This window comes from Spinacia oleracea, chromosome 2 (assembly GCF_020520425.1).
Source record: "Spinacia oleracea cultivar Varoflay chromosome 2, BTI_SOV_V1, whole genome shotgun sequence".
NCBI classification, from domain to species: domain Eukaryota; kingdom Viridiplantae; phylum Streptophyta; class Magnoliopsida; order Caryophyllales; family Amaranthaceae; genus Spinacia; species Spinacia oleracea.
Genome location: NC_079488.1, coordinates 18,877,667 through 18,902,486, shown reverse-complemented (window position 1 = coordinate 18,902,486; position 24,820 = coordinate 18,877,667). Strand labels below are relative to the sequence as shown.

The 24,820-nt window shown below is 38.3% G+C and overlaps 2 protein-coding genes across 2 annotated transcripts; both read left to right on the top strand.

Moving 5' to 3' along the window:
* Window positions 1-2,656: 2,656 nt before the first annotated feature.
* LOC110791944 (peroxiredoxin Q, chloroplastic) lies at window positions 2,657-6,321 on the top strand. The gene is made up of 4 exons (XM_021996713.2): window positions 2,657-2,948; window positions 3,060-3,197; window positions 5,019-5,108; window positions 5,905-6,321. The coding sequence occupies exons 1-4, from the start codon at window positions 2,751-2,753 to the stop codon at window positions 6,121-6,123; spliced, it is 645 nt and encodes a 214-aa protein (XP_021852405.1). The 5' UTR covers window positions 2,657-2,750; the 3' UTR covers window positions 6,124-6,321.
* A 2,513-nt stretch (window positions 6,322-8,834) lies between these two features.
* LOC110791943 (peroxiredoxin Q, chloroplastic) lies at window positions 8,835-24,591 on the top strand. The gene is made up of 4 exons (XM_021996712.2): window positions 8,835-9,160; window positions 9,599-9,736; window positions 23,973-24,062; window positions 24,190-24,591. Exons 1-4 carry the CDS (start codon window positions 8,957-8,959, stop codon window positions 24,406-24,408), a joined length of 651 nt encoding a protein of 216 aa, XP_021852404.1. The 5' UTR covers window positions 8,835-8,956; the 3' UTR covers window positions 24,409-24,591.
* Window positions 24,592-24,820: the final 229 nt, after the last annotated feature.

The window sequence follows — 24,820 nt, the reverse complement described above, 5'->3', positions numbered from 1 at the left end:
TTTTGGCTTGAACATGGAGGTAAAGTTTCATGGTTTGATTGCCATCGACAATTCCTTCCACATGATCACCCTTTTCGAAAGAATAAAACAGCTTTCTGCAAAAACAAAGCTGAAAATGGCATGGGTCCGCATATAATGTGTGGAGAAGAATTGTGGCAATGTATGAAGGACTTGCCTAAAGCAACTGATGGTCTTGAAGCTCTTAAGAAGTTGAGGAGTCCAAAAAGGGTTGGTTCAAACAAAGTATTCTATGGGAACTCCCATATTGGAAGGATTTGCTTTTTCGTCACAACTTGGATGTCATGCACATTGAAAAGAACTTTTTTGACCAACTCATAAACACTTTGATGGATGTGAAAGGCAGCAACTCGGACACCACTAATGCAAGGAAAGATATGGCTAAATATTATAAACGTCGGCAGTTAGAGCTTGAAAATGGAAATCAAACCATGCCCAAAGCATATTTTTCACTTGACAAGGCTCAAAAGAAGGTGTTATGTGAATGGGTTCGAGACTTGAAATTCTCGGATGCTTATGCTTCAAACTTGAGCAGGTGTGTAAATCTTCAATCATGCAAGCACAGGAATCACCTACTATAATTCGTCACGAACTTGTCTAAAAGTACAAGAGCTCAATTTTTTTGTCCTTTAACAAAAGTTTCTTATTTGTTATGCAAGTTGGTTTAATATATTTTTTATGCATGGGTGATAATCATTTCAATTCTTGTAGGAAAACTACGAAAAAAATGTTGCTGAATGCCGTGAAAAAGGCATTGATAAAGATCTCAACCAAATCTACTTTGAGACAGTAGGTGGGAGAAAGAAGGGAAAGTTTCCCGGCCTAGGGAGTGGAGCAACTCTATACTTTGCACCATCTAGAAGGGGTGGTAGTTGTTCTAGCTCATACACCCCATCTATTTATTCTCAACTCTCAACATGTTTGGAAGAGACTCAACAATAGTTGACTCAAAAATCCATTGAGCTTGAAACAACAAAAGCTACGGAGGAAGATCGACTTTTGAGGCAAAGGGAGAGAGAAGAAAGAGAAGAAGAGCGACTAGAGCGTCAAAGGGAGAGAGAAAGGGAGAGACAGGAGAGAGAAGAATATGCCGCCCAGATGTAAAAGGCAATGGAGTCTTACGAGAGGATGTTCAGTCAGTGTACTGGTTTTCCTTTCTCGCAGTCGCAGGACCCTCGAGATCCAACTGGCGGCGGGACACCTTTGTGTTAGGTAGTTAGTATTCTTGTATGAGTTTGAACTAGTTGCAACTTTTCTTGTTGAGTCCTATATATTATGAATGTATTAACATGTTTAAACAACATCAGGTGTATTATGAATTTTGTTGTATGACTTAGAACATGTTTAATATTATAACATTGAGCAAGTTTCATACGATTTTACAGGATTTATATAAATTCGTATATATACAGGCATATATTAATGATCATGACTGCAAAATGATATTTGCATACAAATTTACAGACCACTACAGGCAGATTATAGACCGCAAAAATAAAGCCTAATTAAATACTTAATAGCGACTACAATTAAAATTTAGCGACTGTCAAAGCGGTCGCTAAATTACCGACTACCAATGCAGTCACTAATTTAGTGACCGTCTAAGCAGTCGTTAATTTAGTGACCGTCTAAGCAGTCGCTAAATTAGCGAGCATTTAAGCGGACGGTAATTTAGCGACCGTTGTAGCGGTCAGTAATTTAGTGACCGCCTAAACGATCGCTAATTTAGCGACTGCCTTGACGGTCACCAAATTAGCGGCTGCTTAGACTGGCACTAAATTAGTGACTGCATTGGTAGTCGCTATTTCTGACGGTAAATATTAGCGACCGCTATTCAGTCGGAGTTTCCTTAATTACCGTCCAGGTGAACACTGACCGCCTTTTTGCGGCAGTTGGCGGTCGCTAAAACATTTACCAACCGTTTTTCGTGTTTTACCAACTACTTTTGGCGGTCGGGAATTAATCAATTTCTTGTAGTGAAGACAAACCCACTTTGAATCGGGCCATTCCAGACGGAGAATTTAAAATAGTGCCCAGGCCCACGGACCATAATACCAGCCTATCGTCGTGTCTAAGCCAAATTTTATTAAATTTAGCGTGCTTTATCAGATCGTGTTTTATCATGCTTTTTCTAAAAAAATGAGGCCCAAGTCTAGCCCATGACTTCTTGCTCGTGCCGGAGTGTGCTTTTTTTTTTTGCCCGTGCGGACCGGGCTTTTTGCGTCCAGGCCGGCCCACAACCAACTTTAAGTAGCACCAAAGAACAAACTTTGGAGTTGGCTGGACGAGGGTTTCTAAACCTCAAGTGACTTGTGTCCACATGGACACAAGTGATCCAAATACAATCATCTTGAGTACCAACACATAATATGTCAGTACCAAAATGCAAAATTGCTTAGAAATACCACCAATATAAGTCATATGTGTTATTATTGGTATTCACATAATTTGTATTGGTACTAACATATTCTGTATTGGTACTCCAAATTATGTATTGGTACTCACTTGTGTCCAATATGAACACAAGTCACTTGTGTCCAATATGAACACAAGTCACTTGTGACAAAGACTTCCTCTTGGCTGGACACCGTTTATCCACCTGCAGAATTGCACAAAGGAAGTCCACTTGTTCAAACATTACAAACTCTCAAACCACACCCTTTTCACCTCTTCCTCCTTATCTTCTTCTTCTTCTTCTTCTTCTTCTTCTTCAAAGCAGTCATCCTTCAACAATGGCTTCCCTCTCTATCCCCAAACACTCCCTTGTTTCCACTCTCCCAACCCAAACCCCAAAACCCATTTCTTCTCAAAGCCTCTGCATCATCTCCAATTCAACACAATCCCAATTTTGCGGACTGAAATTGTCAAACCCATCTTCTCTCTCCTCCCCATTCCCTTCCCGTTCTTCCAAATTCTCCATTGTTTCTAAGGTGCTGCATTTTGCTAGAATTGTGTAATTTTGGGATTTTCTGATTTTTTTTTCAGTGAATATTTCTTTTTCTGGGTTTTTAATTTTTGTGAATTATTTGTTGAAAATGCAGGTTAAAGAAGGTACTTTGGCACCTGCATTTAGTTTGAAGGATCAAGATGGGAGGAATGTGAGCTTGTCTAAGTTTAAAGGGAAGCCTGTTGTTGTTTACTTTTACCCAGCTGATGAAACCCCTGGTTGCACCAAACAGGTCCTTACCTTAATTTCTCCCTTTTCACCTGTTGTTCTAATTATGAATTTTGATTCTAATGCCTCTTTTTTGAAAGAATTATATCCTTTAAGTATTTACTATTCTTGTTAAGAACCTTTGTAAACCCTTAAAGAACACATATTATAGGGATCATGATTGATATATAATGCTACTAAACAGTGATCATGTTAAGGTAAGTGGAACAATGTATATTTATAAAACTGTTGTGCGTGGGAATGAGCCACAAGGGCAATATAAGTTACAAATGTGGTGGTGGGGGGAAATTTAACCTGATGCCTAATGTACACAAACCCTCAGTCTTAACCACTAGGCCAAGACCTCAGTCTTAACCATTAGTCTTGGGATGGGTTTGGGATGAGCTATTATATGTCAATCAAATGACCAATGGAGACTTGATCAACCTCGGGTATTTTAATGCCATGATTTTATAATATGATATTCAGGAGTGCTAAACTTCATTTTGTATGTCAATAATATTGAAAAGTTGATCAACCTAACTATGGCTTACAGTATAGTCACATTGTATAGTAGCTACCATACAGTATAGTCACATTGTATAGTAGCTACCACATGGTGATAAACGACCTCGAATTAAATTACATTGGTGGAGGAAGAATAAACAATGCCCTTTCCTTTTGAAGCTGTCAGCAGTCTCAGCACTCATCATTTTCAAGCAGTTGCTTAGATTAATTTGTTCTAACATTATGTTTATCAGAGGATTATCAATTGTTCAGCAAATCTCTTGATGGATTGTTGATGAGGTATGCTATGCTGATTAGGGTGATCAACAATTTAGAAATGATTTTAGACATTTAGTTAGGTTACATTGTATGTATAGGATATGCAATGAACATGGAATATTTGATAGTGAAGGAATCAAGGAGTAAAAGCTCAGCATTTATCTGGACATCCTAAAGGAGAGAGTCCTTGGCCAACAACAATCCTCTGGCAAATCAAATGCGCTTCCAAAATTGAAAATTTTCTATGTTCTTGATATTAGGAATCCTTGACGTATTCAATTGTTTGCAAAGCAAAAGATAAATATCACTACCTGTTTCCTGTTTCCAGTTTTTGTTTGTTTGGTTTTAAAAGTCATATGAACTAGATTGAATCATGAGCTAAAAAATAGTCATACTTATAGTAAATTAGTAATTATGTTGATTTCGAAAACTGGCAACAAAAAACTGGAAACTACTTTATGTGGTTTTCATATTTTGTAAAAAACAGAAAACTAAAAACAAAAAACGATACCGAACGGCCGAACGGGGCCTTAAGCTGCCAAATTCATATATCGTTTTTTCTTTTCACTGGAAATTACAAGTAACTAGGGGTAGTGGTGAAACCAAGCCAGTATCAAATAATGCATTGTTATTGAGGACCGAATGTTATACTAGTGTACTGTTTTCTATTTCTAAGTATTTTTCTTACTTGACATTCATGTAAAGCTCCCGTGGAAGATTGCTTTCTTTGGGATATATGGAATCCTCTGCCTATGCAGCTATACTGTGCAGAAGGGTTGAGGCTTCTGCTTCTCTTTCCTGTAAGAAGTAAAAACCAACTGAATAGCCAATAAAAGACATTGCACCTCCAACGTATGTGACATTCTCCTATTAATTGGTTTGCCATTGTGCTAATAAAACAGCTTTGAAGATGGCAAAATGTTCTCTTGAGTCTTGACTCTTGAATATTTGTTTTTTGGTCTTTGCAACAATGTATTTACCATGTCACTCTTACTGTCATGGAACTGGTTCGCGACTTACTTCTTACCTTATGACTTGACTTTCTTCATTTTCACCACAGGCTTGTGCTTTTAGAGACTCGTATGAAAAGTTTAAGAAAGCAGGAGCAGAGGTTATCGGTATCAGTGGCGATGATTCATCATCTCACAAGGTAAATACAAAATTCTAGAGTTGTCCATACTTGCTCAGCAAATATTTACATTCAATTAAAAAACATCATTGTCTGTGTTATTGGCATGGAGAAAAAGTCCTTCAACTCATGCAGTATTACAACAACAATTTCGTATTTTTTAAGTCACCTAAGAAAGGGAAATTATGGTGTTTGTAATCTAGTGTGGAGTTGTTGAATGGTGGCATTCAAGATGTGGGATAAAATCATGTCTCCAAAGTTGCATCACTGCACTTTATCGAACCAAAAAAGAGAAGAAAAAAAGAACACTGGAAATTCTGATGTTGTGTACTTGTGTTCTTCCCCTGGAGTATAGCTTATTCGTTGTTGTATAATGAAATTGTTTTGTGTTATGCCTTGAGAAATTCCAGTCTACTTTTAGTTGACTTTCTTGTCTATCATGAAATTGTTTTGTGTTATCCAAAACTACTAGCTTCATAAATCAACTAGGTATTAACGAAGCAAAACTTGTTGCACTTCTTGAATTGTCTCTATGAATCTCTAAAACATACTACCTCCGTTTCAAAATGATTCTTACACTTTTTGGTTCAGTCGGTTTCATAATGTTCTTTACCCTTTGCTTTATTCTATTTTTGAACATGAAAATTTACTATCTTACCCCACTTATCCCACAACATTTTCAACTTTCCACTCATTTTCTCTTACTTCATTCCTTTTTTTTCTTACACGCGCCTACCTTTTACCTATCTACCATACTTTATCCATATTTTATTATATCCGCTCACCTTTTTACATATTTTCCTTTGAATGTATACAGGCATTCAAACAGAAGTACAAACTTCCTTACACTTTACTAAGTGACGAGGGTAACAACGTGAGAAAAGAGTGGGGAGTCCCTTCGGATCTCTTTGGAGCTCTCCCCGGGAGACAAACCTACGTCCTTGACAAGAATGGAGTTGTCCGGCTCGTTTATAACAATCAATTTCAACCCGAGAAGCATATTGACGAAACCCTCAAGTTTCTACAAAGCCTTTGAGAATTTTTCTTTTCTGGTGGCAGATTATGTGAATCCTCTCTCTTTTCTCAGTGCAATCAACTACCATTCATCCCCGAATCCTTGGTTCTCCAATGTATGTCTTAGATCTTCCTTTTTTGCAGTAATTGTGATTATTTCTGTATACTAAATCACTATCAACAATTTAAATGCAATAAAAGTTGAGAATATCAGTTTGTATATTGTCATGTACTCAGGAAGTTTAGTTTGTAATTTGTATAGTGTGCTTAAATCACAAAACGATTGGCGCTAACTAAACAATATTTTTCTAACAATTGAAGCTAGACTAAACGTACACTCGGTGCCGTTCCTGACTTCTTGGTGGTCCACGGGCGAAACAATAAATTGGGGCCTTATACATTTAGAAGTATGTTGTGAAAAAAATTGCTCGTAAATAGGGTGAGATGATATAGAAATTCTCGATTTTTTCACTTCTTAGACAGTTAGGCTATGTTCTTTTGGACTTTATTGCAGTTCAGTTCGGTCAGTTCAGTTCAACTTCATTCAGTTCAGTTCAGCCAAATAAAGTCCAAAAGAACAGGGTCTTAGACTTAACACTACTCATTATCTAATTAAGCTCAGAGAAAGTTTATCATGATTAAAAACATTTGGAGGCTTGCATGAATATTTCAAAGTTTCAAACATTAATTATCAAATCTATACTAATATATTAAAAGGCGTTGAGAAAAATGTCTATGTGGCACGTAGTACTCTTCCTTTTGTGCCACATCATCCACTCACCAAATGATATGGCATATCATGGACAACCAAAAATCAATACGTACAATGAGGTTCGAACTCTAGACCTCAAGTGTGGAAGATAACTCTCATTACCATCTTAACCAACAACCATTTGTGGTTTATCTCTTCACATTAATTTATAAATGAATGTTAACATGAAGTTTACAACAACTAAAATTTTATGTGACTTTTTATTTTCTATTGACTATTTTGGAAAAAAATAATAATTAAATAATTAGAACAACCATGAATAAACATGATGTCATCAGTCTCATAAGCATCAACTACAAAAATGCCTTGCATGACTGCATATGTCTAATTTGGTGTTTGTTAATTTTGAATCACTTATTTCCACTAGAAAACAAATTATACAAATTGTAAGATGATGCAATTGAAAAATTATTGCTCATGATAAATGACTTAGTGTGTTTGTGTAGTTGACGAACTTGATGAATGCTTTCACTTAATGCTATACATATATCTTATCAAATATTTTGCTCAAGAAAATCTAAAATTTTAACTATTCAATGTAGCAATCGGGGCATCGCCCGAGCCACACACTAGTTAAGATATGAAAACAACATTATAAGTCTAGACTCTCAAAGATGGATGAAATAAATTTATTGAAGGGGGATGATGTGGTAGTGAATCGTCCAAAAGTTTTAACTTGTTGGTAAATTTTTTGAAATACGATAAATTAAATTGGTTACATACTCCGTACTAATATTCAATTAATTTTTCTAAGTCCCAAATAACACAAGAAGTGATTAAATTGACAAAAGAAGAATAAAATATTAGGATTTTAAAGATTGTGCATGTAACACTTTCTTTCTTTTAGGGTTAATATTAAGCTTGATTCAAATTGGGTAATACGGAGTACTAATAGAAAAGGAAGGCATAGGCAAAGTTTGCAAATGAGCAATGAAAATCATGAATTTGAATTTTGAAGCATTGGTGGGGCATGAACCTATGACCAGGGGGCTATGACTTCTATATTTCACACAAACACCACCGATGAGCTATCCAACCAATGAAAGTACAAGATCTTTTATTAATAAACCAATAGAATTACAAGTGAGATATCTTAAAAGGAAACGGGAAAATATCTAGAGACACAAAGAGTAATTGACAAATTTTCTAACCGTACTAATTAAAGATCGTCGTGGGCCGGGCTTCGGACTGAGCCCACGGGCCTAACCGGGCCGAGACATAGCATGCCCACTTGTATCGGGCCTGGCCGAAAAGTTCAAAACAGCCCGGTCCGAGCCCACGTGCTTTCGTTCCTGGCCGGACCGCCGTGCCTAAGGTCAATTTTACTAAATTTAGCGTGCTTTGTCATGCCAGGTCGAATCGTGCCGTGCCTTGTCGTGTTTTTTCCCAAAAAGTTAAGGCTCAGACCCGACCCACGACTTCGTGCCCAGGCCGGGCTTTTTCATATCGGGTCGGGGGCCAGCCCGGCCACAACCATTTTTGGTACTAATCAACAAAATTTTCTCCAAAATATCGTGACGTTGTCGGGATTACGTACCATCGAGATAGTTTATGTCGACCCGACCCGGCCCGAGCCCACGTGCTTTCGTTCCGGGTAGGGCCGACTGTCGTGCCTAAGGTCAATTTTACTAAATTTCGCATGCTTTGTCATATCAGGTCTAGTCGTGCCGTGTCTTATCGTACTTTTTCCCAAAAGATTAAGGCCCAGGCCCAACCCACGACTTTATGCCCATATTAGACCGGGTTTTTTCATACCGGGTCGGGTTGGGGCTTCGGGCCATCCCGGCCATCAACATCTTTGGTACTAATCAACAAAATTTTCTCCAAAAAATATTGACGTTGTCGGGCATACGTACCACCGAGATAGTTTATGTCGACAATCGTACCTTATGATATTGGTCATGTAAAAATCAAAGAGACAAAGTTCGGAGTTGGCTGGCTGGCCAACGAATCTCCACACGCACAAAGGAAGTCCACTAAACCACCACTTGTTCTAACAACTTCCAACATTACTACGGAGTAACTCTCACCTTTAATTCGCACCCTTTTACATTTTTTACACCTCTTTCGATCTCCTTCAACAATGGCTTCCCTCTCTCTCCCCAAACACTCCCTTATTTCCACTCTCCCAACCCAAACCCAAACCCGAAAACCCATTTCTTCTCAGAATCTCTGCATCCTCTCCAATGCAACACAATCCCAATTTTGCGGCCTCAAATTGTCACACACATCTCCTCTCTCCTCACCTTTTACCTCTCGTTCTTCCAAACTTTCCGTTATTGCTAAGGTACTACTCTCTTCCAAACTTTACTTTTGCATTATTCATACATTAATTTTGACCATATTTTCTTATTAATGTACAAATTAATGTTATTGTGTAAGATGTTGTTGTATTAATCTTAAAATTTTCAAATATCTATTCTTTTAAGTGTTTACTAATATGTCATTGGGTATAATTACGGTCAAAATAGTAACTTGCAACTGTGACAGTCAAATTGTTGCAAATATTCAGCAGAGTACATCTAATTAGATAATTTGGGATTTTCTATTTCCTTTTCCAGTAAATTTTATTAGAAGAGGTTAAATTTAGGTGCCCAAAGTTATCTAATCACACCTAAGCAATCTAATTACATCTCAAATTTATGCTTGATTAGGGGACTATTTATATTATTATTTTTCTGGTTTTTTTTTGTTAATTTTTGTAAATTATTTGTTGAAAATGCAGGTTAAAGAAGGTACTTTGGCACCAGCATTTAGTTTGAAAGATCAAGATGGAAGGAATGTGAGCTTGTCTAAGTTTAAAGGGAAGCCTGTTGTTGTCTACTTTTATCCTGCTGATGAATCCCCTGGTTGCACCAAACAGGTCCTTACCTTTATTTCTCTTCCTATTGTTCTATTGTTTTTTGTTTGACTAATATCTGATAACGAAACGGAACCTGTCATACTGTCTTTTACAAGAAGTATTCGGTTTATTGCTTTATTTTGGCTTTGGTTGGTATATGTAGGTTGTGAATTTGGTTGTAACTATGAATTTTGATTCTAATGCTGTATTTCTTTAGAAATGTCCTTGTGAAAGAACTATATCCTTAATAAGTACGGAGTATTTGCTATTCTTGTTAGAACCTTTTGTAAACCCTTAAAGAACACATATTATAGGGATCATGATACTACAGAGTACTTAATAGTGGTCATGTTAAGTTAAGTGGACCAATATTGGGTGTTTAAGCAATGGCGGATCTTCCCTTTGCCTAGGGTGGGCCTGTTAGGTTATGATACATATGACATTACATAGATCATGCGGAAACAACCATTAACCCAGGACAACATATTATTTACACATAATCATATAGCATAATTTAGATGCATACTCTTTGTTGCGTGCCCTCCCTAGCTGCGCCCGAACCGAACAAGAACAAGTCTTTAGGACTCCAAGTGTCGTCCCTCCGTAGATAGTCCACAGCACGTCCGGATCCGCCTTAAGATTGACCAACTAGAATCGCCCTTAAGGTACTAGAAAATTTCGGCACTTTATGAGCAAGATGTGTGTTTTAATTTTCTCTCAAAAAACTCACTTTTGAATACTTTGAAACTTGTGTATAAATTATGACCCCTAGGCCTTTATTTATAGAGTTATGGAAAAGGAATCGTAATCCTAGTAGGATACGAATTAATTGAAATTAGAATCCTACATGAATTCTATTTAATTAATTTATCCAATTAGGAATAGAAATTTAATCATACACTGACTCTTGTAGATTTAGGAATCACGCATGAGCACAAACTCACACACACACGGCAGCCACAAGGGCTGCCCATGCGCGTGCGAGCAGCAGCCCACGCAGCGCGGCCCACGCAACGGTGGCCTTGGCGCGCGCTGGGCCTGCCTTGTGGTAGGCCTGGGCGCTGCCTTGGCTGGGCTTGTGGCGCGCGCGTGCTTGCTGGGCGATGGCCCGGCTTCGTGCTGGGCCTTCGTCCGGCAGGCCTCGTCCGATGCTAATTCGTACGATACGCTTCCGATTAAATTTCCAGTTCCGGAATTTATTTCCGATACGAACAATATTTAATATTTCCGATTCCGGAATTAATTTCCGTTTCGAACAAATATTTAATATTTCCGTTTCCGGAATTATTTTCCGATTCCGGTAATATTTCCGATTCTGACAATATTTCCGTTTCCGGCAATATTTCCGATTCTGGTAATATTTCCATTTCCAATAATATTTTCCGATACGTACCATGTTTCCGTTTCCGGCAACATCTACGACTTGGATAATATTCATATTTCCGATACGATCCATATTTCCGTTTTCGGCAATATCATCGTTTCCGGAGTATTCATTTCTTGCCTGTGACGATCTTAGCTCCCACTGAAACCAAGATCCGTCGGTTCCGAATATTCATAGATGGAGTATTTAATGCCATTAAATACTTGATCCGTTTACGTACTATTTGTGTGACCCTACGGGTTCAGTCAAGAGTAAGCTGTGGATTAATATCATTAATTCCACTTGAACTGAAGCGGCCTCTAGCTAGGCATTCAGCTCACTTGATCTCACTGAATTATTAACTTGTTAATTAATACTGAACCGCATTTATTAGACTTAACATAGAATGCATACTTGGACCAAGGGCATTATTTCCTTCAGTCTCCCACTTGTCCTTAGGGACAAGTGTGCATTTCCTAATTCCTTTGTCGCTCGATGCTTGCTCTTGAACATAAGGTAAGAGTTGTCATCCTTATTATGTCAAGAGGTGTTCCTCGGTTTCAGAGTTCAACTGATCAAATAAACAGATAATCATAGCCTATGATTCATCCGAGCACGGCCATGCATTTCACAGTTTCTAGCTCTCCGAGTGGCCTTGTACAACTTTTAAGCATCTCATCCCGATTTATGGGAGGACAATCCCAATCTTGCGATCTTGAGATTAGACTTCGTTTGATAGGTGATTACCTGAGCGTTGCCTTTATAGCCTCCTTTTACGGTGCGACGGTTGGTCAACGTCAAAGTAACCAGTTCTCAAACAAGTAATCTCAAATCACTCAGGTATTGAGGATTTAGTGTCTAATAATTTAATGAAATTTACTTATGACAGACTTTCATCTCTTACAGTAAAGTTTCATAGGTCTTGTCCGATACTAGTCTTCCCAAAGTAAGTATCTATGCAAATGATTATGACATTGCCATGTCCACATAGTTCAAGAAACAGAACTACTAGTCATCTTGCATTCTAGTCGTCTAACGTTTTCTATGCGTCCAATTTTATAGAAAACTCCGATTAGGGACCATTTTCAACCTTTGACATTCAAGTTCACTTGATAGACATTTCTTAGTCACAGGACTGGTCCTGACAGTCTATCTTGAATATATCGTCAAGTTGAAGGGACTCATCATTTAATAAACCACAAATTAAATGGAAAAATGAATTCCTTTCATTTATTGTGAATGATTAACCAATAATGTTTTACAAAGATTTAAACTCTAAAACTTTAAAACATTAAACAGAGACATCAAAGCCATTCTCCAATATGCTTGATTCCCATAGCTGCAGTGTGCGAGTTGTGCTTCGCTTGCGGCAGAGGTTTAGTTAATGGATCTGATATGTTGTCATCAGTTCCAATTTTGCTTATCTCGACTTCTTTTCTTTCAACGAACTCTCGTAGAAGGTGAAATCTACGAAGTACATGCTTGACTCTCTGGTGGTGTCTAGGCTGGGCCTGGCCTTGCGCTGGGCCTGGTCGAGGCGTGCGTTGCGTGCGGCTCGCTGGGCGATGGCCTGGCTTTGTGCTGGGCCTTCGTCTAGCGAGCCTCGTCCGATGCTGATTCGTACGATACGCTTCCGATTAAATTCCCGATTCCGGAATTCATTTCCGATACGAACAATATTTAATATTTCCGATTCCGGAATTAATTTCCGTTTCGAACAAATATTTAATATTTCCGTTTCCGGAATTATTTTCGATTCCGGTAATATTTCCGATTCTGACAATATTTCCGTTTCCGACAATATTTCCGATTCTGGCAATATTTCCATTTCCAATAATATTTTCCGATACGTACCATGTTTCCGTTTCCGGCAACATCTACGACTTGGATAATATTCATATTTCCGATACGATCCATATTTCCGTTTCCGGCAATATCATCGTTTCCGGAGTATTCATTTCTTGCCTGTGACGATCTTAGCTCCCACTGAAACCAAGATCCGTCGGTTCCGAATATTCATAGATGGAGTATTTAATGCCATTAAATACTTGATCCGTTTACGTACTATTTGTGTGACCCTACGGGTTCAGTCAAGAGTAAGCTGTGGATTAATATCATTAATTCCACTTGAACTGAAGCGGCCTCTAGCTAGGCATTCAGCTCACTTGATCTCACTGAATTATTAACTTGTTAATTAATACTGAACCGCATTTATTAGACTTAACATAGAATGCATACTTGGACCAAGGGCATTATTTCCTTCAGTCTCCCACTTGTCCTTAGGGACAAGTGTGCATTTCCTAATTCCTTTGTCGCTCGATGCTTGCTCTTGAACATAAGGTAAGAGTTGTCATCCTTATTATGTCCAGAGGTGTTCCTCGGTTTCAGAGTTTAACTGATCAAATAAACAGATAATCATAGCCTATGATTCATCCGAGCACGGCCATGCATTTCACAGTTTCTAGCTCTCCGAGTGGCCTTGTACAACTTTTAAGCATCTCATCCCGATTTATGGGAGGAAAATCCCAATCTTGCGATCTTGAGATTAGACTTCGTTTGATAGGTGATTACCTGAGCGTTGCCTTTATAGCCTCCTTTTACGGTGCGACGGTTGGTCAACGTCAAAGCAACCAGTTCTCAAACAAGTAATCTCAAATCACTCAGGTATTGAGGATTTAGTGTCTAATAATTTTAATGAAATTTACTCATGACAGATTTTCATCTCTTACAGTAAAGTTTCATAGGTCTTTGTCCGATACTAGTCTTCCCAAAGTAAGTATCTATGCAAATGATTATGACATTGCCATGTCCACATAGTTCAAGAAACAGAACTACTAGTCATCTTGCATTCTAATCGTCTAACGTTTTCTATGCGTCCAATTTTATAGAAAACTCCGATTAGGGACCATTTTCAACCTTTGACATTCAAGTTCACTTGATAGACATTTCTTAGTCACAGGACTGGTCCTGACAGTCTATCTTGAATATATCGTCAAGTTGAAGGGACTCATCATTTAATAAACCACAAATTAAATGGAAAAATGAATTCCTTTCATTTATTGTGAATGATTAACCAATAATGTTTTACAAAGATTTAAACTCTAAAACTTTAAAACATTAAACAGAGACATCAAAGCCATTCTCCAATATGCTTGATTCCCATAGCTGCAGTGTGCGAGTTGTGCTTCGCTTGCGGCAGAGGTTTAGTTAATGGATCTGATATGTTGTCATCAGTTCCAATTTTGCTTATCTCGACTTCTTTTCTTTCAACGAACTCTCGTAGAAGGTGAAATCTACGAAGTACATGCTTGACTCTCTGGTGGTGTCTAGGCTCTTTTGCCTGTGCAATAGCTCCGTTATTATCACAATACAGGGCTATTGGTCCTTTAATGGAGGGGACTACACCAAGTTCTCCTATGAACTTCCTTAGCCATATAGCTTCCTTTGCTGCTTCATGTGCAGCAATGTACTCCGCTTCAGTTGTAGAATCCGCAATGGTGCTTTGCTTAGCACTTTTCCAGCTTACTGCTCCTCCGTTGAGGCAGAAGACAAACCCAGACTGTGATCTGAAATCATCTTTGTCGGTTTGGAAACTTGCGTCCGTATAGCCTTTAACAATTAATTCATCATCTCCACCATAGACCAGGAAGTCATCTTTGTGCCTTTTCAGGTACTTCAGAATGTTCTTGGCAGCAGTCCAATGCGCCTCTCCTGGGTCTGACTGGTATCTGCTCGTAGTACTGAGTGCGTACGCAATATCCGGGCGTGTACATATCATAGCATACATTATTGAACCAATCAATGATGCATATGGAATCCCATTCATTCGTCTACGCTCATCAAGTGTTTTTGGGCACTGAGTCTTGCTTAGAGTCATTCCATGAGACATGGGTAGGTAGCCTCGCTTGGAGTCCGCCATCTTGAACCTATCAAGCACCTTATTGATATAAGTGCTTTGACTAAGTCCAATCATCTTTTTAGATCTATCTCTGTAAATCTTGATGCCCAATATGTACTGTGCTTCTCCTAGATCCTTCATCGAAAAACATTTCCCAAGCCAAATCTTGACAGAGTTCAACATAGGAATGTCATTTCCGATAAGCAATATGTCGTCGACATATAATACTAGGAAAGCAATTTTGCTCCCACTGACCTTCTTGTATACACAAGATTCGTCCGTGTTCTTGATGAAACCAAAGTCACTGACTGCTTCATCAAAACGTATATTCCAGCTCCTGGATGCCTGCTTCAACCCGTAGATTGACTTCTTTAGCTTGCATACCTTTTTAGCATTCTTTGGATCCTCAAAACCTTCAGGCTGTGTCATAAACACAGTTTCTGTTAAAACGCCGTTTAAGAAAGCAGTTTTGACATCCATCTGCCATATTTCGTAATCGTAATATGCAGCGATTGCTAACATTATTCGAATAGACTTTAGCATTGCAACTGGTGAAAAGGTTTCATCGTAATTCACACCGTGGACTTGCCTGTAACCTTTTGCAACCAATCTAGCTTTGAAAACTTCAAGTTTCCCATCCTTGTCCTTTTTCAGTTTGAAAACCCATTTGCTTCCAATGGCTTGGTAGCCATCTGGCAAATCGACCAAATCCCATACTTGGTTTTCAGACATGGAGTCTAATTCAGATTGCATGGCTTCTTGCCACTGCTTGGAGCTAGGGCTCGTCATAGCTTGCTTGTAAGTCGCAGGTTCATCACTTTCAAGTAATAGAACGTCATAGCTCTCATTCGTCAAAATACCTAAGTACCTTTCCGGTTGAGATCTATATCTTTGCGATCTACGCGGGGTAACATTTCTAGATTGACCATGATTCTCACCAGATTCTTCTAAAGATCTCTGAGTTTCATCCTGAATGTCATCTTGAGCATTCTCTAGAGTTTGTTGTTCGACTCGAATTTCTTCGAGGTCTACTTTTCTCCCACTTGTCATTTTGGAAATGTGATCCTTCTCCAAAAAGACACCATCTCGAGCAACAAACACTTTGTTCTCAGATGTATTGTAGAAGTAATACCCCTTTGTTTCCTTTGGATAGCCCACAAGGATACATTTGTCAGATTTTGGATGAAGTTTGTCTGAAATTAATCGTTTGACGTATACTTCACATCCCCAAATCTTAAGAAAAGACACATTTGGAGGCTTTCCAAACCATAATTCGTATGGAGTCTTTTCGACAGCTTTAGACGGAGCTCTATTTATAGTGAGTGCAGCTGTATTTAGTGCATGTCCCCAAAATTCTAATGGAAGTTCGGCCTGACCCATCATTGACCTGACCATGTCTAGCAAGGTTCTGTTCCTCCGTTCTGACACACCGTTCCATTGTGGTGTTCCAGGAGGAGTCAATTCTGATAGAATTCCACATTCTTTCAGATGGTCATCAAATTCATAGCTCAGATATTCACCGCCTCTATCAGACCGCAGTGCCTTAATCTTCTTGCCTAATTGATTCTCTACTTCACTCTGAAATTCCTTGAATTTGTCAAAGGATTCAGACTTATGCTTCATTAGGTAGACATAACCATACCTACTGAAGTCATCAGTGAAAGTGATAAAGTAGCTGAAACCACCTCTAGCATTTGTACTCATTGGTCCACATACATCTGTATGGATTAAACCCAATAGTTCATTTGCTCTTTCTCCAACTTTAGAGAAAGGTTGCTTTGTCATTTTGCCAAGTAAACATGATTCGCATTTACCATAATCCTCTAAGTCAAATGGTTCTAGAATTCCTTCCCTTTGAAGTCTTTCTAAGCGTTTCAAGTTTATATGGCCTAATCGACAATGCCACAGATAGGTGAGATCTGAATCATCCTTTTTGGCCTTTTTGGTATTTATGTTATATACTTGTTTGTCGTGATCTAATAAATAAAGTCCATTGACTAATCTAGCAGATCCATAAAACATCTCTTTAAAATAAAACGAACAACTATTGTCTTTTATTATAAAGGAAAATCCCTTAGCATCTAAGCAAGAAACTGAAATGATGTTTTTAGTAAGACTTGGAACATGGAAACATTCTTCCAGTTCCAAAACTAGCCCGGAGGGCAACGACAAATAGTAAGTTCCTACGGCTAATGCAGCAATCCGTGCTCCATTTCCCACTCGTAGGTCGACTTCACCCTTGCTTAACTTTCTACTTCTTCTTAGTCCCTGTGGATTGGAACATAAGTGTGAGCCACAACCTGTATCTAATACCCAAGAAGTTGAATTAGCAAGTATACAGTCTATAACGAAAATACCTGAAGATGGAACGACTGTTCCGTTCTTCTGATCTTCCTTTAGCTTTGGACATTCTCTTTTGTAATGGCCTATTCCATCACAATAAAGACAGCTTGATGTGGACTTGTCCTGCTTTGATTTAGCATTGCCCTTGGACTTTCCACCTTTCTTGAATGGTCTCTTTCTAGCCTTGAGTAAATCTTTGGCTTCACAGTCCAGTACTATTTCAGCCTTTCTGACAAGGTGAATAAATTCTGCAACTGTTTCTTCTCTTGGTTCACTTAGGTATTGTTGCTTGAAGCGACCAAACCCACTGTGTAGTGAATTGAGCAAGACAGAGACTGCCATCCTTTCGCTTATTGGTGTTCCTAGTAGACTTAGGCGATCAAAATATGAACACATAAGATCCACATGGAACCTCAGTGGGACGCCTACCCTCTGTTTAGTGCGAAGGAGCTGAACATGTGTTTCTTGGACCTCCATCCTATAACACCTGTTGGGAGAACTAACCTTTAGCCCAGACATTGATTCAATCAACTCATGGACGTTCAGGTCCCTGTCCTCCGTACTTCCACGACAGATATCCCTCAGATTCTTGATGAGCGTAAAAGGTTCATAGGCTACAAACCTTCTAGCCCAATCATCAGGGATATTGTTCAGCATGAGACTCATAACCTTTTTGAGATCCGCATCCCAGGCGTAAAATCTCTCAGGGGTCATGTCTCTGGCATAGTAGCTTGGCATGGGATGTGATAGTACATACTCAAGTCCATTGAGTTTGACTATTTCAACTAGCTTAGCTTCCCATTCAAGAAAATTTGTCAGGTTCAGCTTGACCATAAGCTCAGAACCCATGATGATGTTTTGATTGTTGTTTGCCATATTAAAACTACAATTGAAAAGAATAAACAAATAAATAACCATTCACAGTTTCTCTTAATAAACTTAAATTCTAGCATACATGCATAATTCAATGTTTATTAGCATTTTATTCAAGTTATGTGTTCCGGCAGGTGTGAATAAAATGATTCCAAGATCCTAAAATCATTGAAGAACTAAGCACAGTTTGTCGACTTAATCCTAGAATATCTTAGGTAAGCAAAAGCCTTTTGCTAATAGTCTAGAAACTATTCTTGGTTGATAGGTACGTCTAAGAACTTATTAGGTAAACCTATCGAATTTGCCACGACATAAAAGGACTCCTTACTTATATCGTTGAGTTTCACCAAAACTAACATGTACTCACAATTATTTGTGTACCTTGCCCCTTTAGGACCAATAAGTAACACCTCGCTGAGCGAAAACTATTACTAGATTGATGTAAAGGATATCCAAGCAAGTGTATATTTTGGCATGGCACCTTTTAACTCAATTTTTAAGTTTGGAACTTAAGGCTCTTACTATGTTGGTTAGATTTTAAGTGAACTAAAATCCTTAATCATGCAACATAATCAAGCTTTTGATCTCATGCATTTTAAGACATATTTAAAGCAATAAATAACTTAAAACATGCATAAGATATTTGTGATCTAGTATGGCCCGACTTCATCTTGAAGCTTTGACTTCAAAGTCCGTCTTGAAAATCTCCGTGGGAGGCACCATTTTCTTCAAATAGGATAAGCTATAACTAAAACTAATTACAACTATTTGATGGTACGCAGACCATATTTGAATTGAAAAACAACTTTGGTACTTTAGACCAATTACATTCAAATTAATGGTACGCAGACCATATTTTCTATCCTATTTGGGCCATACTAGTCACTTCATAACCTGCAAAACAGTACATATACAATATATACCATTCACCCATTCATTATCATGAATGGCCCACATAGCTGGTTAGTAAAACACATTATGCATCACGTAAACATTTGCAGCAATTAATCAAGGGCACCAATAATCTACCAATTATTCAGTCCTTATTAATTCTAATCAAGTTGTTTTAACCTTAAGGATTTGTAGACCTAATCAAGAGTTTATGACTAAAAAGCGCTCCCACTTAAACCAGTAAATTCATATGCTTTACCAATTTTAAACATAAAAATGTATTTCTAGTCCAACCGGAAACATACAAATTTAATTAAAATTTAAAGCTCATATCAATTTATAATTGAATCCAAAAATTTAATTTAATTTCAGTCGTATTTAAATTAATTCATGATTTTAATTTTAGTAAAATAATTAGAATAAGTAACATTTATTATAATTATAATATTCAAAATTAAAATCCAAGAAAATAATTCAAATTATTAATTTTAAAATTAATTAAAATTACGTGAACTGAAATTTTCAAATTAAACATTCAAAACGATCTAATCGTAACGCAAACACCCTACGCGTTGCACGCCCATGGACCGTGCGCACACAGCCATTGCTGGCCATGTGCGCGCAGCCCATGCGCTCGTCGCATAGCTGCTGCTTCCCTATCGCAAGCCTCCGCACACATCGTGCTCGCTGCGCGCGCCAGCGCTCATCGCACGCGAGCTATCGCTCGCAGTGCGCGCGCGCGACATCGCTCGCTGGGCGCGCGACATCGCTCGCTGGGCGCGCGAGCCATCGCTCGCTGGGCGCGCGACATCGCTCGCTGTGCGCGCGAGCCATCGCTCGCTGGCGCGAGCCATCGCTCGCTGGCGCGCGACATCGCTCGCTGGGCGCGCGACATCGCGCGCTGTGCACGCGAGTGATGCTGGGCGCAGCGCTCGTGGCACGCGAGCTTGCGCTCGCTGCGCGCGAGGCTGCGCGCTCTTGTGCGAGGCAGTGCGCGCTGTGGCGCAGCTCGCTTGCTGCCCACACGCGACTGCCTTGGCTCGCCCTTCGCCCATGCCCATTCGTTCATTGCTCGTGGCACACGACACAAGGCAGGGCTGCTGCCTTGTGCTCGTGCACTACGCCCTTGCTCATTGCATTCGTGCCGCACGGGCGACGAGCTCCCTTGCTCGTCGTCGCATGCTCGCATTATACAACACCCCTTAAGGGTAACACGAAGCGTCCATTGCTTCGTGCGTGCAAGTTATATGAACGAATCGCATAAAATTTAAAATTTATATTTAAAATTAATGACAAATTAATAAATATTATTAATTTCATAATTTTAGGGCGAAAAAATCGAAAATTTATTATCCAATTGATTTCCGATTGTTATGGATTCAAGTCTAGGTCATAAAAATTTAAAATTTATCGTAAATTTACAATTTTTATGGTGGTTTTTAATCATAGGTTTCTAATTAAATTACAATTAATTATGAAAATCAAATTAATTCTAAATTATTCTAATTTTCAACAAATTAATCATAATTACAAATTAGATTGCATAATTAACAAGACTAGGCATTCAAACTTGTTAAACATATGCAGTAGGTCAATCAAAAATTCAAGATTTATCAACAAGAATCGCAAATATTTAATTTAACATCTTAAATTTACGAAATTTTGCATTCGAAAAACTAAAACCTTCGAAAAGTCATAGTTAGGCTTCGAATTTGAGAATTCTGGGTTCGGCAGAAAAATACTTTTTTTGTCAAAATTTTAGAATGCCTTTTACATGCGGAATTGACACAAAAATCACTCAATTCGGATGAGTAACGAAGAAACTGCCGAAAAACTGCGTACGTATAATTAAATAAACGCAATTTGCAATTAATTAACAATTACGAAAATTAATCACCCCTTTTAATTCTTGCAAATTTGTAATATTTAACCATGTTCATGCAATTTAGATTATGAAAATAATAAGGGGCTCGTGATACCACTGTTAGGTTATGATACATATGACATTACATAGATCATGCGGAAACAACCATTAACCCAAGACAACATATTATTTACACATAATCATATAGCATAATTTAGATGCATACTCTTTGTTGCATGCCCTCCCTAGCTGCGCCCGAACCGAACAAGAACAAGTCTTTAGGACTCCAAGTGTCGTCCCTCCGTAGATAGTCCACAGCACGTCCGGATCCGCCTTAAGATTGACCAACTAGAATCGCCCTTAAGGTACTAGAAAATTTCGGCACTTTATGAGCAAGATGTGTGTTTTAATTTTCTCTCAAAAAACTCACTTTTGAATACTTTGAAACTTGTGTATAAATTATGACCCCTAGGCCTTTATTTATAGAGTTATGGAAAAGGAATCGTAATCCTAGTAGGATACGAATTAATTGAAATTAGAATCCTACATGAATTCTATTTAATTAATTTATCCAATTAGGAATAGAAATTTAATCATACACTGACTCTTGTAGATTTAGGAATCACGCATGAGCACAAACTCACACACACACGGCAGCCACAAGGGCTGCCCATGCGCGTGCGAGCAGCAGCCCACGCAGCGCGGCCCACGCAACGGTGGCCTTGGCGCGCGCTGGGCCTGCCTTGTGGTAGGCCTGGGCGCTGCCTTGGCTGGGCTTGTGGCGCGCGCGTGCTTGCTGGGCGATGGCCCGGCTTCGTGCTGGGCCTTCGTCCGGCAGGCCTCGTCCGATGCTAATTCGTACGATACGCTTCCGATTAAATTTCCAGTTCCGGAATTTATTTCCGATACGAACAATATTTAATATTTCCGATTCCGGAATTAATTTCCGTTTCGAACAAATATTTAATATTTCCGTTTCCGGAATTATTTTCCGATTCCGGTAATATTTCCGATTCTGACAATATTTCCGTTTCCGGCAATATTTCCGATTCTGGTAATATTTCCATTTCCAATAATATTTTCCGATACGTACCATGTTTCCGTTTCCGGCAACATCTACGACTTGGATAATATTCATATTTCCGACACGATCCATATTTCCGTTTTCGGCAATATCATCGTTTCCGGAGTATTCATTTCTTGCCTGTGACGATCTTAACTCCCACTGAAACCAAGATCCGTCGGTTCCGAATATTCATAGATGGAGTATTTAATGCCATTAAATACTTGATCCGTTTACGTACTATTTGTGTGACCCTACGGGTTCAGTCAAGAGTAAGCTGTGGATTAATATCATTAATTCCACTTGAACTGAAGCGGCCTCTAGCTAGGCATTCAGCTCACTTGATCTCACTGAATTATTAACTTGTTAATTAATACTGAACCGCATTTATTAGACTTAACATAGAATGCATACTTGGACCAAGGGCATTATTTCCTTCAGGGCCCAGCCACCCCGGGCGAAAAGTTGCGAGTGTATTTTAATTACGGCCCTCATAAATTTTGTGTATAATTGTATGAATTCCATGCTATATTGCTTCATTCTTTTAATGACCCCCTCGTAAAGGTACCTTTCGCCTTTTGGAATGCTAGACCGCATTTGACTTTGGTGGTCAAAACTTGATCATATGAAATCGTGTTTTAATGTGGAAATCTCATTGTTACATTATTTCCCATTTTCCTTTATGTTACCACAAATTCTTATTTATAATGGGTGTACAATAAATATTGTATACCGGAGTAAAAGTTGAATCAAAATGCTTAAAAGTTACATTTATATATGTATAAGTTATCTATTTTTTAATGATAAATTTTTCATTTGAATAAAAATTATTTCTTCAAAATCACTAATAATGTATAAATTAATCATTTAACCATTTAAAATGTTTATCTATCAACTTTTTAATTTTATAATATAAAAGTTAAAGAAAAATAGGTTAAAGTTACAAAAAACTGCATAAAAGTTATCTTGGTGTACAATAAATTTATTGTACACCTTGTGCGCGCAAGACCTTTTGTTATGTTACACCCTTTCATTAGTCTGGGGATGGCCGGATGGGTTTGGGATGAGCTAAAATTTTCTCTTGAATGTTTCTCTTACGGCCCGTTTGACAGTGGCGGAGCCAGGAATGTTTTTTTGGGGTGTCGGCAGGGGCGTTCCCAAGATTTTTAGAGTGTTGTGTCCGGTGATCTTCTACAACACACAATATACTACTAAAAAAATGTATCGTCCTAAAATTAATCAATATTCATATTATAATCGTGCAAAATTATTACAATTATAGATGTGTGGTAAAAACTGAAAAGAATTACTTAATTTAAGAAAGCGGGTGTTTAAATTCAAAATCCTAAGTGAGAAGTTATTTATAAAGACTGGTCTCTTAGGATTATCCCCCTATATTTTTTCAGAACTCTAAGAGATCAGTTGTTTGGAAAGGATGGTCTCTTATGATTATCTCTATTGTATACCAGATGTCTTACTTGCGGGGCGGGTGTTTTTAAGTATAACCTAAGAGATCGGTTTTAAATAAAAACTTAGATTTCAGCTATAAGTATTTTTTTCCCAAATTTTTTTGGGGGGTCATGCACCTACCTGGCTCCGCCACTGCCGTTTGATAGCCGGTCATTAATAGTGTCAATGAGAATGAATTTGTATATGAATTTATAAGGAAAATCAATATTCATTTCCCATGTAATGATAATTCACTCAATATAATCTCATTTTCTTTATTAAACTTCCATTACCATCCATTACCATTTAGAGAGTGGTATTGTGTGGGAATGCAAATTTATGAAGAAAAACACAAGTTTTTACACAAAATTTCATTACCATGAATATCATGATGTTAATTTCTTGCCACATAATACTTGGATTTATTCTCATTTCCACCGTTTATTACCGGCTACCAAAAGGACCGTTAGTGTCATGACTTGACCTTCTGTACATTCTCCACATTCTCCACAGGCTTGTTCTTTCAGAGACTCATATGAAAAGTTTAAGAAAGCAGGAGCAGAGGTTATTGGTATCAGTGTTAACGATCCATCGTCTCACAAGGTAAATGCAAAATTTTACTTGATACTTATTTAGCAAACAACTTGTTATGACAATTAGAAAAGTTATGCATGTTATGGAAAATCCTACAAGAAAAGTTTTGAATGAATGTATATATGTATATATACAGGCATTCAAAGAGAAGTACAGACTCCCTTACACTTTACTAAGCGATGAAGATAACAGCGTGAGAAAAGAATGGGGGATCCCTTCGGATCTCTTTGGAGCTCTCCCAGGGAGACAAACTTACGTCCTTGACAAAAATGGAGTTGTGCAACTTGTTTACAACAATCAATTTCAACCCGAGAAACATATTAACGAGACCCTCAAGTTTTTAGAGAGTCTTTGAGCAAGATTTCTCGATATCTAGTGGCAGATACTGTGGAACTGTGAATACCTGAATCCTTGATTCTCTAATGTATGTTTTAGATCTTCCTTCTTTGCAACTAATTGTGATTATTTCTGTATACTAAATCACTTTATCAACAATTTAAATGCAATAAAATTAAGTTGAGAACATCAGTATTCGACAGATACGTGTGTTGAATCCATCATTTGCTTTTATTTCTTTCAATACCTTGCATTGCCACAATAGACGTAATTTATCTGTGGAGTTACATTACGGGCAGGCGTTTTATTAGACGTTTCGATTGTATCAATCTCCCCTTGTGTGATTCCTGTTGAAGCATAAACTCAAGGGTGGTTGTAGGGCGGACGATTTCAAAGCAAACTCCCCTTTCATTAGATAGCGAGGATCGATC